Below are 18,887 nucleotides of genomic sequence, written 5' to 3' on the forward strand. Positions count from 1 at the left end.
AATCTGCTGCTAAATAGTCTCACGCTGGGGTCAGTAGCTTTGGAAACTGTCCGCGTCCCCAGACACAGATCCCCAAAAGCAAATTGGTAGACAGTGTGCAGATTCCTAGGCTTGGGATCTTATTAAATGATTGAGTCCAATTACAGAAGAGTAAGGTAGTAGGGTTAGGGGTGAATCTACACCTGGATAGTCTCGACAGGAAAGCGCATTAGCAAAGGTAAGAAACGTGTTCGTATGATAGAAACTTCTAGCTACAAATTCCTCACCTTTTGAATAGATACCAAAGAAATACCTATAGGAGGTGGGTCTGAGAGTGGAAGCAAACCATAAAGTCCTATAGGACCAAGGGGGCAAAATGCCCATCTCTGTAAACCTGACTGTCCATACAATAGTGGATTATAAAAACATGGAAGGATGCCCAAATAGCTGCCTTGCAAATGTCTAGGACAGGAACTACACATACTAATGCAATGGTAGCAGCTTTGGTCTTGGTTGAATGAGCATGCAGCCTTTCTCCATGCTGTTTTTTGGCCAGTGCGTAATAGATCTTTATGCAGAGCACGATCCAGAGGGAGAAGTTCTCTTCTGCACTGGTTTGCTTTTTTTTCATTCCGGAGAAGCCACAAAGAGCTAATCGTCCACCTGGATCGATGTAGTAGCTCAGAGCTCCTCCTTGGAGGGGTGAGGCAGAGCATAGAACGTCAGCAGGGTAATGGTTTGACGACGTGCCTCAATTTGCAGCAGGAAGTATGCAAGAGTCCGCAGAACCTGTTTGTCTGGGAAGAAGGTAGAGTATGGTGGAATGGCACTAAGTGCCTGAAGATCATTCACTAGCCATGCCGAAGTGATGTCAACAAGAAACAGCGCTAATGTTTAGGAGCCGCAATGGATAGCTGTGAAGCGTCTCGAACAGAGTACACATCAGATAAGTCAGAACCAGATTAGGGTCTCATTGGTGCATGACAAAAAAAGAAGGGGGAAACATGTACAAGCACCTTCAGAAATCGCATCAAATGAGATGACAAACAGTAAAGAATGATCTTTTAATCGTAGGAAGTCGGAAAAGGCCGAAAAATAACTTTCAAAGCAGGCAAAAGGAAAAAGGCAAAACAAATAACAGAACATCAGATAAATTGGGGTTTGATCTGGTGTTTCCTGCACCTAGCCACAAATCTGTCCCAATGATAGGCGCATGTAGTTTTCACAGAGGGGTGCCAAGATGACATCAACAACCTATGGGAAGAGACCTTGTGCCGCCACCTCTAGGGGCACCTACCATTTGTGATCCGCTAGGTGTCAAAGGCTGAGCTCTACTGCCCAGTTATCCCAGGATCATTCCAGGTGGTTCACCACCAGGAAATTCCTTGAGGTCTAGCCATATGTAGAGGCGCAAGGCCTCCTGGTACAGAATCTGTGACGCAACCAGCCCTGCTTGTTGCCGTACCACATGGCGGTGGTGTTGGCCATGAACACCTCTATCAGCCTCCCAATGATGGATGGCAGGAAGGCTTTCAATTCCAAGCGGATGGCCTTCAGCATCAAAATGTTGATGTGAAGCAGGAACTCTGCTGATGACCAGAGGCCTCTGATCTCCACCTCTCCCAGATGGCCATCCAAACACAGAAGCAATACATCGGTCACAGCTCTGAGACGGGGCTACCACTAACCCAATCGCAGTCCAGAAGCCACCACTAAAGATCTTTTGAAGTCTCTTCCGAAATCTATAATCGGTCAGAGAGCTCGTTGATGTTGGGCCCACTGGGTCTTCAGATTACACTGCATATGCCACCTGGCTTGCTCGAACAGCAGGATACAGTAGGCTATCAGTCCAAGGAGCCTCAGAGTAGACCTCATTGAAATCTAGGCCCGAAGCTGAAAGATCAGGTTCATAGCCTGAATGTCCTGTACTCTTTCATGGTGGGAAAGCACAATACTGAGCTGTGTTCAGAATGGCTCCAATGAAGAAAACCCTCTGAGAAGGAGTCCGGTGTGACTTCAGCATGTTTATAGTGAACCCCAGCGAATGAAGAAGGTAGGAGACTTAACTGGTCCCAGGTGAACCTAACGCACATTAAGGTGCCCTTCTTTTCCAACGTTGCTCAGGAGATCTCCACCTGTTTGGATGCAGATGCCTTCGAGAAGGACAGTCTGCAAGCATTTGAGAGGATTGCCTGCAAAGTCATGGAACTACTGTCAGTACCATTAACCCACCTGGGTGAGCAATGCCCAAATGGTTTGACAGGGTCTTCAATTGAGAATGGCAATTGAAGCTGGTCCCAAGAGATAGGAGATTTGTAGCAGTCTGTAGACAGGCCTACAAGCAGGCACTAGCTAAGTGTAAACATACCTTGCAGGAATTAGCCTAGGTGTGAGTGTGTAGATAGCTCCATTTTCTGGAGGGTTGTAAATAGGCCATGTTTTACAAATGGGACAGGACATGCCATATGTACTCACATTTCTGGGCTACAGAGGGTAGACCACTTTTCAGGGGTCTACAATTTTGGGGAGGTGGCGAGGGTGAGGTAATGCCAGGGGAGGATCCTGTGGATTTTACCCTGGATTATATAACCAAGGGCATATGTGTTTCGGGGCAGCACTAACTGGTGCTCAAGGAATATCATTCTTGAGGAGAGACTAGGACTTACTCCACTGTTGAAGCGCCTACATTTAATTTCAAGATGGAAAATTAAGGAGTACCAGAGGATTCGAACCAGATTCAGATCTGTGTTATCTCAGAGACAAGAAAAGATGCTGTCTCATTCGCTCCCCTCTTCATCAGAGTTCCACAGCTTTAGATAGGGACATGATCTTATCTGTTAAGGTGGGTGCAAACTCTAAGCAAAGGAAAGGAGGAGACTATGGAAAAGGTGGGTGAGAATGGCGAAGAACTGAGCTCCCACTCACTAGATGGGTATCATTGGGAGAAGTTGAGCACCACTCACTTAAGTGCAACCTTGTTAGATCAGATCCTGCAGTGCTCTGGTACAACAATGCCTGGAGCCAAGATAAAAGGAGCAGCAGCCTAATTGAAGTGATTCCTAGAAGATGTCCTAATGCACATCGTGCTGTCATGCTACTCAAACAGAAGGTGACTGTGAAAAATGCACTGTGGTTTCAGAACTGAGTGTGGCTGACAAATGTGATCTATAATGATGCTGGGCATCTTTGAGTGGTGTTCTACTCTTGCTCCATGGAGATACACACTGACCTGCTGAAATGTCCGAAGTTTCCTTGACATTTACCTACGAAGGCACTAGTGAAACAAACCAAATTTCTTTAAGTTGAGATCTTGCTTTAACAAACTGTTGATGAGTGTTATGGAGGAGACTTACACTTTGCAGTTGGAGCCCCAGGCAAAGGTTTCTCTGTTTCTCAGGACATATAAAAAAGTATGATAGCTATTTGTCTGCTATGCTTGTCTAGGGAACAGAGAACTTAACCGTTACCAAAGCTGCCACTAGTAGCCAGGGTATTTCTCCAAGCTAAGGTTATGTGATTAAAGTGTGACTCTAGCGCCTGGATTCAGCTGTTCACAGACGGGGCAGGCTCATGCACACCAGTAATATCAACAGTCTACTCTGGCCTATTTACAAGTGAGTCATTGTGTATAAACCCCTGATTGCGAAGAGGTCCAAAATAAGAGTTTGATTGTATGTCACGTATCGGATGCTTAATGGATATGTTAAATAGCTCAATCTTCATTAAATTTCAGCAGGTCAACCATGCCAAAGTTTAACGGGGAAACCTGTATGGTATTTACAGCACTATGGATATATTGGTGCATCAAATACTAGAATATGCATGCAATTACTCAGTAACTCACAAGAAGTGCTAATTATGCACCTGATAAACAATGTACTCTGTGGCATCCTTATTTATCTGGTGCAATAAATACCGCCTATTTTCATAATCAGGGCCTCTGACTTGCATGAGATGTGGTGGACTCCTCTGTCATTCACAATTGGTTGTTGTATAATCCCCATTCCTGTGGCTTGCTCCTGTTCGCACCTGGGTGGATTCTTCAGCGCATATGCTGTTGCAGGTGATGTAATGTAATGCTCTCCGTTGAATCACAGTCACATCAAAACATAAGGATTATGTTACTTACCCTGTAAGCATCTGTTCTTGGTATGTAGATCTGGATTCACATGCTTTGCATACTCCTGTCATCAAGTGTTGAGTCTTTTTCAGTCGTGGGGTAAGGCGACTCCTACTTTCGGTGATATTGCGTATGGGCATCAACTGAATTGTTAGATTGTTTTCCCGCAAGAGGGCAAAAATGGAGTAAGTGTAGTACAGAGATGTCCATGCATATACAATGTGAATAATAACCAACAACCATAGGTGTCCGGGGAGGAGGGAGGGCGCATGTAAATCTACAGCTCTACATGCCAAGAACAGCTGTTTTACGCCTTACAGATGCCATTTCCTATGCGTGGGTACACTAATGTACCCAGGTCAGTACTCCAGAAATTCTAACAAGGGGATGACCCGGATTATTTCTTTGTCAATTTTGAGAGGGTAGCCTCCACAACCACCTGGCCACCAGAAAGGTAGGGAAAGTACATTACGCCATTGCTGTCAGGAGAATTACAGGCCGCGTATCAGGCCGCCAATCCGGCAGGTGTCACTAGCTATGCGGACATAAAAAAGGCCATTCTAGAACATTTAGGCTGTGGCCAGGAATACTGTTGTTCCCGTATCAAAAAAGAAAAGTGGACTGTAGTTGACAACCCTAGGGCCTTGTACTATCAGATAAGAGACTTAGGAAATCACTGGTTACAACCTACCACCACCTCAGTGGATGAACTCACAGAGAAAGTGTATCTAGAGCAATACTTGGAGGTGCTACCATTCAATACAAGGGTGTGGATTAAACAACATCCCAACCTGTCCGTTACGGTAGAGGTGGATTTGGCCTGTGCATACCACCGATCTTCTGAGTTCAAAGGACCTTCCCATAAAACGCAGACAGGACCTACAAGGATGCCAAACAAACTCACCACAGCCCCCATAGAACAGAGAGGATAAGCCTTCCCACAACCCCAACCACGACCACCCATGTCGAGTCCTGCTCTACCAGGACCACAGTGTTTCCACTGCCCGGAGTGGGGACACATAGCCCGACATTGCCCTTCACGCCTTCCCCCTCAGGAGCAAATGGAGGTGGGGTAGACCCGAGGGAGGGTTTGGTGACAGAAAAACCCCCAGAAAGGTATAGAAAACAGATACATGTAAACGGGAAACTGGTTCTAGCCTTTCTAGACACAGGGTGTCATCACACAGTAGTTGACCGAGCGCTAATACGTGATTCTCAAATAGTGGAAGATGAATGTATACAGGTGACATGTGTTCATGGAGAAAAGAAGTTATATCCTTTGGCTGAGGTCTTGTTGGATATAGAGGGGGAGTCCCAGCTGAGGAAGGTTGGGGTAGTGACGGACCATCCTGAGGCAGTTTTGTTGGGAACAGACCTCCCCAGGTTTCACGAATACCTACAGGCCTACACTCCCCCCCCCCCCCCCTCCTCCTCCAGTGGCCTGGTAAAATAGTGCCCCTTTCTATGGTGAAGAGATAGAGGAAACGATTCCTAAAGTAACAAAAACTTGTAGGGAAAAAAAGAAAGAATGAGTCATGTATCTACAGTCTGAGACAGTCTTATCCGCTCATATCTTTACCTCCCCAGAGACGTCGCAAGAGGCAGGAACGAGCTTTCGGGCTGCCCAAAGAGATGACACTACGCTACAAAATGCATGGAACCAGGTTCAGGAAGACCGACCGGAAAAGGTAGGCCCCTTATTCTGTGTTAAAAAGGGACTTTTGTACAGGATTTCGTATGAGGGGGTAAGAGGAAAGAACAATTGTTAGTACCACGATCTTACAGAGAACAGGTATTGTCCTTGGCCCAAAGACGGGGTGGGCATTATGTCAAAGAACATACCCTAAAATATCTACTACCAAAGTTCTACTGGCCAGGGGTGTAGCAGGAAGTAGCCAGATATTGTGCTACCTGTTCCCATTGTCAATTGGTCAACGCACCAGTTATCCCAGAAGCACTGCCTCAGCCCCTTCCCATCATAGATGTCCCCTTTAGAAGAGTAGGGATGGACCTGATGGGTCCCCTAATTCCTTCTGCTCGGGGCCATCAGTACATTTTGGTGCTAGTCGATTACGCTACTAGATGTTCAGAGGCCATACCCTTATCCTCAACCACTACGACTGCCGTTGCCCATGACATGGTTACTTTCTTTTCCTGGGTGGGGTTCCATCATGAATTATTAATAGACCAGGGAACCCCGTTTAATGAAGCAAGTGTGTGCCATTCTAATAGTAAAGCAGATACGCACATCAGTTTACCATTCCCAAACAGATGGGTTGATAGAAAGATACAACCACACGATCAAGACCATCTTAAGGAAAAGCATAGACAAGGCAGGGAGCGATTGGGACAGACAGCTACTCCTGGTCATGTTTGCTATCATGACACTTAAACAGAAGTCAACAGGCTTTTCGCCCTTTGAACTCCTGTTCGGGAAACGACACAGAACACTCCTAGACATGGCCATAGAGAAATGGACGGAGGAAGAGGACGAGGGCAAATCCCTACTCCAATATTCTGCATCCTTAAAGGATACCTTGTCTTCTCTGTAGGAGGAGGTCCATGTTAAATTGGAAGGTGCCCCGAACAGGCAAAAACAGCAGTATGATAGTCACACTAGCCTCAGAGAATTCAATACTGGGGATCAGGTACTTATTCTTTTACGTAGCTCCGAGAAAAAACTCTTAGCTACATGGCAAGGTCCCTACAAGATACTGAGTAGAGTAATCCCTGTAACATACAGAGTAGGCGTACCACACAAAAAGAATGAGGGTCAAATATATCACGTAAATCTCTTTAAGGCTTGGGAGGGACCCGTTCCAGTAATCCCAACCCCAGACACCTTCATACACCACATAACCGTAGACAAACCTATTGAAGTGCCCTATGTCGCTCTAGGACGTAAAGAAGAAACCCCCATCCAGCTAGGACCACAAGTGACAGAAAAACAAAGACAGCAAATGTTTGATCTCTGTGAGAAATATGCCACCGTCTAATCAGGGAACCCTGGCGGACCACTTTAGTGGAACACAACATCATTACAAAGACAGCCCAACCAGTTAAACTAAAGCCATATTTTATTGCAGAGGCTAGGAGACAGGCAGTAGATCAAGAGATACAAGCAATGTTGGAAGCCGACATAACTGAACCTTCCCACCGTGCTTGGTTATCTCCAGTAGTAGTTCTACCTAAACCTGATGGTAGCATTAGATTTTGCATAGATTTCCGCTAGGTGAATTCTGTGTCAAAGTTCGATGCCTACCCTATGCCAAGGGTGGACGATTTAATTGAGCGGTTAAAGGAAGCCAGAGTAACGTCAACCATAGACTTAACTAAAGGCTATTGGTAAATACCATTCACATCATCAGCCAAGGAGAAAACGGCCTTTTCAACACCCTCGGGCCTATATCAGTTTAAAGTTCTGCCCTTTGGCCTCCATGGGGCCCCCGCTATTTTTCAGCAACTGATTAAAACTATATTGGCAACGCATCACAAATTTGCGGTTGCCCATCTAGACGACATTGTCGTGTATAGCCCTGACTGGAAAACACACCCAGTACATCAAGAAGCAGTGTTAAAATCCCTAAAACAAGCAGGCCTCACTCTCAATCCTAAGAACACTACTTTTGGAACCGTACATATAGAGTATTTAGGATACGACATCAGCGGAGGATGCATAAGACCACAGATCAGCAAAATGGAAGCCTTCTCCAAAATTCCCCGACCCTCCTGTAAGAAAGATGTCCGATCCTTCCTCGCTTTGGTTGGATATTATAGGAGATTTATACCACATTTCTCCAAAATTGCCAGTCCCTTCACCAATTTACTCACAAAGACACACACAGGAAAACACTTTCCTTGGTTGACTCCCCAAGAAGAAAGCTTCCAAAGACTCTGTCTCTGTGTACTTCCAGTGTACTTACCTGTCCTGATTTTAAAAACAAATTTGTCCTCCAAACCGATGCCTCAGGAAGAGGCCTTTGGGCCGTACTATCCCAACCAGATGACTCTGGAGACTTACACCTCATCCTCTCCCTCAGTAGAAAATTGTTTCCCCAAGAAACTAGATACGCTACGATTGAGAAAGAGTGCCTTGCGCTCAAATGGGCCATGGAAGCTCTATAATATTATCTTTTGGGGCGTTCCTTTCTCTTATTGACCAATCATGCTCCTCTTAAGTGGCTGTCACTACATAAGCACTCTAACCCTAAGGTTTTACAATGGTTTCTTGCATTACAGCCCTTCAACTTTGAAGCCATACATGTGCCAGGAAAGCTTCAAACAAATGTGGACTATCTCTCCAGATTTCCGGTGCTCGAATGGCCCAACCGTCCATTGCAAAGGGGAAGGCAATATGATGGTTTGCAACCATCAGACGGCGCTGACCAACCCAACATGGCCGCTGCCGTCGAGAAAACCGGAAGTGCAGTTTGTGGTCTAGTGGATGAACAGGGATGAGAGGACACGACCGTTGAAAAAGACAGCTAGCGTCCGGAACGGTTGTCAGGTGTTTCGGAGTGGTTTAGAGGAGAGGAGAATGCCACACGGCTTGAAGCGGAACAAGACCGGAAAGCGAGGAACACGAGCGAGGAGAAGGAGGACGCCGACTTCGCCTTCCCGGGAAGAACAACGCGGGACCTACACACCAGCTGGCCAAAGGAAGAAAAGGAGCACTGCCCTTGGGACCACTGTTCTCTCCAAATTGGAGGAGGCTGGGTCTCCCATCACCATGGCCCCGGAGGGTCGTGGGAGCAGGCAAGTGCCGGGTGCATGCCCGGGGCTGGTTAAGGAGCTGTGGGCATGTATCACGGGGCACCAGTGAAAGAGCACTATTGTTCCCTGCGCACTAGACACAGCTCACATGAGGCTCTGGTGACGGTGCATCTTTCCCTTCCCCATGATTAGTGTTTATGCCAGAAAACAGTAGCCTAAGCCCTTTCTTTCCTTATTTTACTTTTTGGGTCAACGCTCACCTGACCATAAGAAGAAACCGGGAGCAGAGTAGCAAGGAAGCCTTCAGTAACGGACCCTACAACCGACAATTAGTCTATTCTTCTGTTCAGATTATAAAAAGACTGTGCTCTTTGTGACAACAACTTAAGTCATAGTAATAAAGAAACAAAGAACAAACCAGTTTAGCGTTGGAGTGACTACCTACGCAAGGGGGGGCAAGAAGGCTGTTTAGGGGTATTCTGACCACAGAAGGTCATAAGTTGCAGTACCGGCATCAAATATGAATAACAAACCAAACAGTTACAACACACATGGGGTTAATAAAGAGTAAAACAATAAATAGTACATGGCGAGCTAAGCGGGGAGCAAATGATGGGTTAAAAGAAGAGTAGCACTCAGTGCAAGCTGTCAGATTGTAAGTCCAAAAACTTAGAGCAGATGATCCAATGTTATTTGAGGTAAGAACTTGCTCATAAAGAATCTTTTAGCTTCCAATTTGAAAGCAACCGTGAAGGGGATTCTGCGTACTTCTGGTGGAGGAGAGATCCAGATCTTCCGGGCAGTGCCAGAGAATGCTCGGTGGCATGTTCTCTTTTTGCAAAAGATATGAGTTTCAGGAGGAAATAGTTAGTACTTCTTGAGGGTCTGCCACCTCCGGAAAGTTATAGCTTTTGCGCTAGATAACTAGGGGTTTAGCTGAATTTGTGATTTGTAGGCCAATGATACAACAAACCTTTTCCACTTTGCTGCCTAGCATGCTCTAGTGGTAGATTCCCTTGCTTCTTTAAGCATTGACATGCAATCTGGTGGTAGATTTAAGTATCCAAACTTTATTACTTCAGGAGCCAAATCGCCAGATTGTGCTTCCGGGGTTTGGATCTCCGATTTCTCCCTGGTTCTGGGTGGGAAGGTTTGAGGTGAGGTGAAGCTTCTGGTGTGGAACTACTGAGAGTTCTAGAAGTGTAGTGAACAATGGTTGGTGAGCTCATGTGGGAGGCACTAGAATAAGAGTGAGAGATGTTTGCCTGAGCTTTGGACCAAATTTGGAAGATGAAACTCTTTTGCCGCAGGCATCTATTAATTTAGACTCTTTGTCTGGAGGTGGGGCATCACCCGAGGTTTAGGAATTTGTTCTTTTATGAGCATTAGACACAATCAAAAATTCTAATGGAAGCTGGCTCCTAATACAAAATTTGGTCAGATGGTGAAGATTTGTATTTTTTTTCAACCCTGGGTGTTATAATACATGTGCGCACAGAGTCTTTATGAATTTCTTCTGAAAGGGACATTATGTCTTTTAACATTGGTGAAGACTGTGTTGTCTTATGTGTGGTTACAAATGTTTCAAATAAAAAATCTTCTTTTAAAGATTCTTTATGTAGAGCTACCTTCATGGTATGTGGCTGCCCTGGCAATTAACTCCTGATATGAGATGTTGTCATCAGGAGGTAAAGGTTTTGCAGGGTATAGATCTGTGTCTGTGGGAGTATCTATATTCTAATCATCCCATGGATCTGGTGGTGCTTGACCATAAGTGTAACCCCCCAGCCCCTGTATCAGGTTCTGTATGAGGGGAATCCTGTGGTGTTATATCTAGAGGGTGGTCTGAACTTGGTACTAAAGGTATTGGTGAAGACGGTGGAGGGGAATAAGGAATTGGGTGGCGATGGCTAGTAGCCACGGCCTTTTTCTTTTTTACAGGAATCTTAGATCATGTGTCTTGTGAGCTAGGAATCTTCCTTTTGGAGGAGGATGGTATCTCGGGTTTTGTTGAAATATGTCTAGTGTATGGATTAATATAACTTTTCTTTTGTTATGGATCCAGCGTTTCATGCATAGTTTCCAGAATTGGCTCCGGAGTTCTCAAAAGACCATCTTTCAACCACATTTTTTTGTTTTCAGAACCGAAGTTTTAGGGGATGAAGGTGTGGTGTCTCGACCCAAGCCTGAAGGCACTTTTGGTGCCGAGCTGTGGCACAAGGCATTCGTAGAAGAGTCTTAGTGCCTACCATGGACTCTGTCCCTCACCACCCCTTGTTGTAAATATTTTTGTCCACCCTAAGCGTGGAAGGGTATTCTCAGATGTGAGACCCTTGCTCATTGCACCATCAGGATTCAAGCAAACCGGGCCGAAGACGGCTGTAATGCCAGAAACCGGTCCCCGGGAGCTTGTTTCCTTCCCAGTGTAAGAATTGGCTTTTGTAGTTTGGTTTGCCCTGTTCCCATCATGCACTGGGACAGGAACAGACTAATTTGCATACAGCCAGGTTCTGAAACTGGGATGGTGCAGTGAGCTAAAAAACGGTGTTGGATCTAGCCCTGATCTCTTGACGGGGTGAGAGCTTTCTGCTTAATTCAGAGACTCTGTCCCTCACCACCCCTTGTTGTAAATATTTTTGTCCACCCTAAGCGTGGAAGGGTATTCTCAGATGTGAGACCCTTGCTCATTGCACCATCAGGATTCAAGCAAACCGGGCCGAAGACGGCTGTAATGCCAGAAACTGGTCCCCGGGAGCTTGTTTCCTTCCCAGTGTAAGAATTGGCTTTTGTAGTTTGGTTTGCCCTGTTCCCATCATGCACTGGGACAGGAACAGACTAATTTGCATACAGCCAGGTTCTGAAACTGGGATGGTGCAGTGAGCTAAAAAACGGTGTTGGATCTAGCCCTGATCTCTTGACGGGGTGAGAGCTTTCTGCTTAATTCAGAGACTCTGTCCCTCACCACCCCTTGTTGTAAATACCATGGGCGGATGGCACCAGGGGTCCGGAAGCCATTTATTAGGTGGAAACGGGTTTTGCGGGCATAATTGGTTTAGTACTTACAACACCTTGACCGGCTGGGACATCTTGGGACTCTAGTTTGATCTCCAGTTCAGATTCGGAGTCCTGGACAGAGAAGGCCTCTACCTCTTCCGCTGCGGACGCTACCATTTCTTACTGTTCGATATCTTCTCCAAAGATATCGGGGTTGTCTTCGATACTCTTCCGCTGCATTTCTCTCAGTCAAGCCCGACCGTCCCACAGATTCTTTTTAGATCAAAATGAGCAACAAGCGTCAATGTCTTCTTCCTTGCGCTCCGGTGACAGGCGCAGGTTACAGACCTTATGAAAGTCTGTGCGTTGATATTTACAGCGGCACCGAGGGCAGAATTGGTATCGAGTCCGAGTCAGTTCCATTGGCAGATTACTCAATGATGTTTTCCTCGAGTGGAAGTAAATAGAAAATGGACTAGGCCTGAAGACAACGGTTGGAGTTTTCTCGATCCAACTAGGAAAGTTTTCCAATTTTCGACACAAGGAGGATGGGAAACGTGTTAGAAACAAAACTGACGAAGGTACAGTGACTTGTGCACCGAAGGGATCCCGAAGAACGATCTTGAACTGAAGTGTCGCAAACTACGTCCGAACCTGATGGCGGAAAGAAAACAATTTAACAATGGAGTCAATGACCATGTGCACCATCACCGAATGGAGGAGTTACCTTACCTCGTAACTGGAAAAGACTTATTTAAAGAAAAACAACTTGCAAACATCTGGACACAACACTAAATGGGAGGAGTATGCAAAACATGTGTATCTATAGCACACATTCCTCAAACATTATGGTTACCTGTAACACGTCCATTCCTATGTGCTGCACCTTTGCAACTCCTTTTAGTTGCTTCTCAGGAGAACCTTCCTTACATTTACATTGGCTGGTGGTAAATCCTGGGTAAACTCCTCTGGCGTACTCTTGCATATGCCCAGTTGCGTGGGTAAAAAGGCATTCTTAAGGGATGGCTGAATGGTGCCCATTAATATCTGTCACTAATCTGTTCCTCGTGCACATCAAAAAAGTGTCAGACCCACACTTCCCTCCACAAAAACTCCCCTAAACATCAACAAATGTGATTCAGTGCCTCTTTCAAGCACGTGAAGTAATGTGCTACTTACATAGTATGAACCCTGCCAAAAGGCAGCAGAGAGCTTTGCACGGTTAAAGATGATACAGTCAACAAACAATTGAAGAGGTAGTTTGGTTCTAGCATAAGAAGTAAATTGTTACTGCAAATTGATTTAATGTTTTTCAAAAAGGTGTGTAATCAGCTACTTACTAAACTGGAACAGGGAAGGGGTGGTACTAATGGATGCAAGGATGCTGTTCCGGGTCCAGGGTGGATAGGTGCGTAAGACATGTTGCCATATTTTCTTTTCTTTCTTACTCTCATTTGCTTCAGGTCAGATGGTGTCCTGGCTGCAGGTGTGTAAAGAGCCTCCAGAAATGGTGAGCTTATCAGCCAGATAGGTCGGATGTGAAGGCTACATAATTGGTACAGCTTGTATTGAAATTAGAGTACACCAGCAAGGTGAGTCAATGGAGTTCCTTCAGGATTGTAATGATGGCACATACCTATTCAGTCCATACATGTAACTTCCTGAGGTGTGTAGTATGGCCTTACGGAGGAACAATATAGAGTCTGGGAGGCCAGGGCGCACACAATTGCCACGATCCAGATGCAACCTTTGTAGGGCTTGAACAGCAGTTCTGAAGCTGCTTTCTGGGAAGAACGTTTCAAATATATTTTTTTGTTTTGAGAACCTACTTCAGTCTTTGTTTTCTTGGGAATGAGTTTCTTGAGTTGTGTGTAAGCTGTATCTGAGTGACACTATGTTAGGTGACAGATGGGATTTGTAGCTGTCTAGGTCAGAAATGTGTTGTTACTTTATTAGCAAAAAACAGAACTTTTTGTGAGGCTGAACTTCATACTAAATATATTAAAGCAGCATGCAATAGACAAAATTGCCATGCAAGTGGATGGGATAGCTCACCTGTAGAATGAGAATGGAAGTGTAAGCATCTCTGGCATGAGATCAGAAGCCAAGGAAGACATGTTTATCAGTATGAAAATGAAGAACATATGTAGTGTGATTACATTACGTAAAAGTATTCTCATATTATGAGCTAAGAAAATATAAAAGTCAAGACATTCATGAGAATGGAGGGTAAGGTAAATGGTTGAGGGAGGTTCACTCACTTGCTTTCTTCATCCAGAAGCTGAAGTAATCCAGTTGGCTTCTTGCTGATAAGCTGAATGCAGCTGCTGTTGTCAATGTAATCAATATTATGCCAGCTGATTCCTTCTGCTCGATATTCTTCCTGAAATACATTATATGATTTCTAGTCAGAGGACACCAGAAGTGCAGTTACTAACATACCAGATAACAGTTTGTGCTTCAGAGATCTGGTAACAAATAAATAAACATGGTCCTTGCTGTTGTGCTGTGATAGAGTGCTCTTCTTTTATATCGGAGACTCATTATTATTATGCCATCACCTACAAGGTGAACCTAATGCCAATGCCATATCAATGTGACTCAGTGGCAAGAGGAACAGGCTTACAAAAGTATGGGGGCAGCAGAGAGGGATCAGGCAAAAACATAGGTCAGAGCAAATCCGCTTTCAATAGCTCCTCTGGCTTTACTGGACCATTGCATAGACCCAGAGGAATCAAACATATGAAGACCTTTCAATCCCATCTTTATATTGGTAGCCTAGCTCACATCCCTAGGACAGGCCAGTCAGACACTTACCTAACACAGCTCACGTCTACAATCTTGTTGGACAGGCCTCGTGAAGGGGCCGCTCCCTCCCCGCATGATAAGGACCGAACACCGGCTCTCCCGGTGTCACCAGAAGAACCACCCCGGCAACCCACAGAAGCAACCCGCAACCCATCCCCAACGGGACGCCTGCTCCCGAACACCCCGACATCGGCTGGCCCGGGCCTCCATCAGCAGCATTGCCCCGGCCCAGCCGCCATCTTGGACACTGCACCACGAGGCCGTGTGGCCTCAGCTCGACCCCAACCCTGGGCCTGGCCAGGCCCCGACATCGAGGCACCACCATCCACCCAGGAGGTGAAGAGACCACTTGGCAGGTCAATGAGAGAAAGGAGTGTCGATGGCTCTCCCCCGCCAGGTGCCGATCGCCCCCAGCCTCCCCAGGCGCTGGCTCCACCCCCCTGCTGGGTGTCTGGACTCCCTCATCCCGGACCTCCCGACCTCCAAGAGCGAGGGTCCGGACATCAAAGGAGGCCAGACCTATAACTGGGGCAGCTCCAGAGCAGGAAGGCAGTTGTATCCTGGAGTCGAGAGACACCTTGAAGAACTCATCCTTGACGGACTGCTGGCGCTGCCACAGCCCTGCCTTGTGAATCATCGTTCCTGCCTGCTGGCGCTGCCGCGGCCCTCTGCAACCTACACCTTCGTTGGGACCTGCTGGCGCTGCCGCGGCCCATCCTTGTGAACCATCGGTCCTGCCTGCTGGCGCTGCCGCGGCCCTCTGCAACCTACACCTCCGTCGGGACCTGCTGGCGCTGCCGCGGCCCATCCTTGTGAACCATCGCTCCTGCCTGCTGGCGCTGCTGCGGCCCTTCTCAACCGAGACTTATCAGCCTAGCCTGCCGGCGCTGCCGCGGCCCGAACTTCCAGAACTCAGAGCTCGAGGATTGTGAGCTACCCATCTTGCCACCCCCGTACCAGACCGGTACCAAGACTGTCCCGCTACCCCTTCCCCTTCAGAGACTAGAATTGAGAGGACCCTCGTGTCCCGACCTCACTGTATCGCTGATAACCTTGCTTCAAGAATCGTATATAAAGAGTGTTGACCTCATCCTTGTGTGGTGTCCATCTGTGGGGGGGAAGTTACTCGTCTGTACGATCGCTGGAGACGGCCCTCACTGGAGGCCTCTCCCCTTGTCCTCGGCCGACCCTCCGGGTCCCCGTCTAACATTGGTGGCCAGCGGCGCGATCCGAACCAACGCATAATCGTACAGAGAGTAACTCACCCCACGACTCAACCACAATGACAACAAAAGAGAGCGGATCCACAGACAAATTCCAGATGGAGAAACTAGAAGAGTACAACCACAGAGAGCTAAAACAATTTTGCATAGAACTAGGCATTGCTACCACAGGACTGAGCACGAAAGAAGACTTCAAAAAGGCCCTAGAATCTTGGGCAGAGACGGGTACGGCCGTACCCCAAAACCAAAGCCTCGAGGCACCGGAAACGAGCACCCCTCCGACGGAAGGAAGAAGAACGGGTCTCTCCTCAGAGGAGATCCGAGAACGAGAGAAAAGCAGACTCCATGAATTAGAGCTGGCACGACTTCGGTTGGACGGAGAACTGAAATTGGCAGAACAAAAGATAACATTGGAACACTTGCGGCTCCGAGAGGAGCGGGAAGAGAAGCAAAAACAGAGGGAGTTAGAAGAGAAAAAACTGGCCTACGAACATGAGCGCAATCTAGCAGAAATAGAGCTTCGGAAACCGAATAAAGATCTCGGGGTGCCCGAGCGCCCGAACACTCCTGGCACTACAGACCCTAAAGTCCACATCCCCAAGGATGTCGTCAGAGAATATTATCGGAACGACGATGTCCAGCAATGGTTCAAAGCCTACGAGATAGCCATGACCTCCCACCGGATTTCTCGAAGTGACTGGGGAGCCGGGTTATGGGGGAGGTTCGTCAACGACTGCTGCAACTCCCGGACCATCAGATGACCTCCTACGACCACATGAAGGCCGCCCTCCTCACTCGATACGGACTCACGCCCGAGATGTACCGCCAGCGGTTCCGCGACTGCAAACGGATCCCGGGTACAACTTGGGTGGAGTACGTGAACTTTTTCAGCAGAGCATTCGAAGGGTGGATCAAGGGCAGCCAGGTAACCACCTACGAACAACTCTTTAACCTCATTGTGTGGGAGCACCTCTCCAACAATTGCTTCGTCGAGCTCAGGCAGCACCTCCTCGACAGTAAACTGACTGAACCTCGGCAACTCGCCGCCGAAGCTGACCGATGGGAAAGCACTCGAGTTGCCCGAAGCAGGCCCAGCGAGCCAAACAGAACCAACCAGGGTCCCCATCGCCCCCTAGGAGGAGGAGGCCAGGGTCAGGGCAGAGACGCCGTCCCGGCGGCTCCCGCCAGCAACACCCCGCCCCCGGCCGGCAGGGGAAACCCCCCGATGCGTCCAGGGTTCCGAGCCAACGTTACTTGCCACAGGTGCCAGCGGACCGGCCACTATGCCAACGACCCTAATAGCCCGAAGAACCAGAATCCTATACCCCGCCAGGTCGCTGCCGCCACCCTGGGAGAAGAGCAAGCCCCAGAGGATTATGAAGAATACGAACAGGAACAGCCCGAGTGGGAACCAGCCGCCATGTCCCTGGTCTGCCTAGGGGAAAGAGACATGATTCCGCGGGCTCCCCTACCCGCCAATACGAGAAAATACAGCCAGTGGGTAAACATAAATGGGCGCAAGGCCGAAGCCCTACGCGACACCGGGGCCAGTGTGACGGCAGTCCGCTGTCATCTGGTAACCCCGGAGCAGTTCTTGCCAAACGTCCTTTGCCCCGTCCGATCAGCCGACAACTCAGAAAGCCTGTGTCGGATGGCCTGCATTCCCTTCGAGTGGGGAGGAGTGTCCGGAATGCTGAAGGTGACTGTCCGCGATGATGCCCCAGTGGACTGCCTCCTAGGAAACGACCTCGAAAGTTCCCCCTGGGCAGCCATTGAAAGAAGAGAGCACCTGGGGATGTTGGGCCTCCCTGAATGGACCTGCGTAACGACCCGGTCCATGCCCGCCCACGCCATCTCCAGTCCCGAAGAACCCGAATGGCCAGAACCTCCTCCCCCGATCGTCCCGGAGGGAGACGCCCTAAGCACCAATCCCCCAGAACAAAACGACGAAGGGCCCGTTCAACTCCAGGACCTTCCCGAACTGGCCCAGTGGCGTCAAGAGGGTGGTCCCACCCAGGAACAATTCCGACAAGAACAGAAGACCTGTCCCTCCCTCGAAGGACTCCGGCAGCAGGCCCTCGCCCAGAGCGCAGGAGACACCGCAGGGGCCCACTGGATTTATTGGGACAATGACCTGCTCTACAGCGAACAAAGAATTGCTGAGCTGGGGGCCAGTCGGGTGCTGGTGGTGCCCCTCCGCTTCAGAGACTTCCTTTTGAACTTAGCGCACAATGTCCCCCTTGCTGGACACTTGGGACAAGACAAAACATACAACCGCCTGGTAACACACTTTTACTGGCCCAAAATGCGAAATGATGTCTCCAACCACTGCCGGGCCTGCCCCACCTGCCAGGCCAGCGGGAGGAGCGGACGAAAGATCAAAGCACCCTTGCAACCCTTTCCCGTCGTCACCACCCCGTTCGACCGGGTGGGAATAGACATTGTGGGGCCCTTAGACCCCCGAACGGCCCAGGGGCACCGGTTCATCCTAGTCCTGGTGGACCACGCCACCCGGTATCCCAAGGCCATTCCTCTTCGGACCGTGACAGCACCCGTGGTAGGCCGAGCCCTAATGGGGATCTTCTCTCGAGTGGGCTTCCCCCAGGAGGTCGTCAGCGACAGGGGCACGAACTTTATCTCAAAGTACATGAGGTCTCTCTGGCAGCAGTGCGGGGTCACCTACCGGTTCACGACCCCTTATCACCCGCAAGGAAACGGACTGGTCGAGCGGTTTAACCGCACCCTCAAAGGAATGATCATGGGCCTGGAAGAACCCCTACGTCGCCAATGGGACGTGCTGCTCCCGTGCCTCCTCTTCGCCTATCGAGAAGTTCCCCAGAAATCCCTCGGCTTCAGCCCCTTCGAGCTCCTGTACGGACACCCCGTCCGGGGCCCCCTCAGCCTGGTCAAGGAAGGATAGGAGATGGCCCCCCAGAAGACCCCTCCGGACGTCTATAAGTATCTCCTGACCCTCCGCAACCAGACCCGGCGATTCAGGGAACTCGCCAAAGCCAACCTTGAGGCCAGTCAGGAGGACATGAAGAAATGGT

At 48.4% G+C, this 18,887-nt stretch overlaps 1 protein-coding gene across 5 annotated transcripts in view; it reads right to left on the bottom strand.

The window, feature by feature from the left end:
- The window catches only part of MYO9A (myosin IXA), a 1,208,318-nt gene that overhangs the window by 574,849 nt on the left and 614,582 nt on the right, over positions 1–18,887 (bottom strand). For all 5 annotated transcript variants that reach the window (XM_086959231.1, XM_086959230.1, XM_086959229.1 and 2 more), the window contains one exon: positions 14,068–14,189. In XM_086959231.1, the coding sequence (XP_086815357.1) occupies positions 14,068–14,189 (122 nt within the window). The remainder of the gene's footprint in view (positions 1–14,067; positions 14,190–18,887) is intronic.

The sequence above is a fragment of the Lissotriton vulgaris genome, chromosome 2_2 (genome assembly GCF_964263255.1).
Source record: "Lissotriton vulgaris chromosome 2_2, aLisVul1.2, whole genome shotgun sequence".
NCBI lineage: Eukaryota > Metazoa > Chordata > Amphibia > Caudata > Salamandridae > Lissotriton > Lissotriton vulgaris.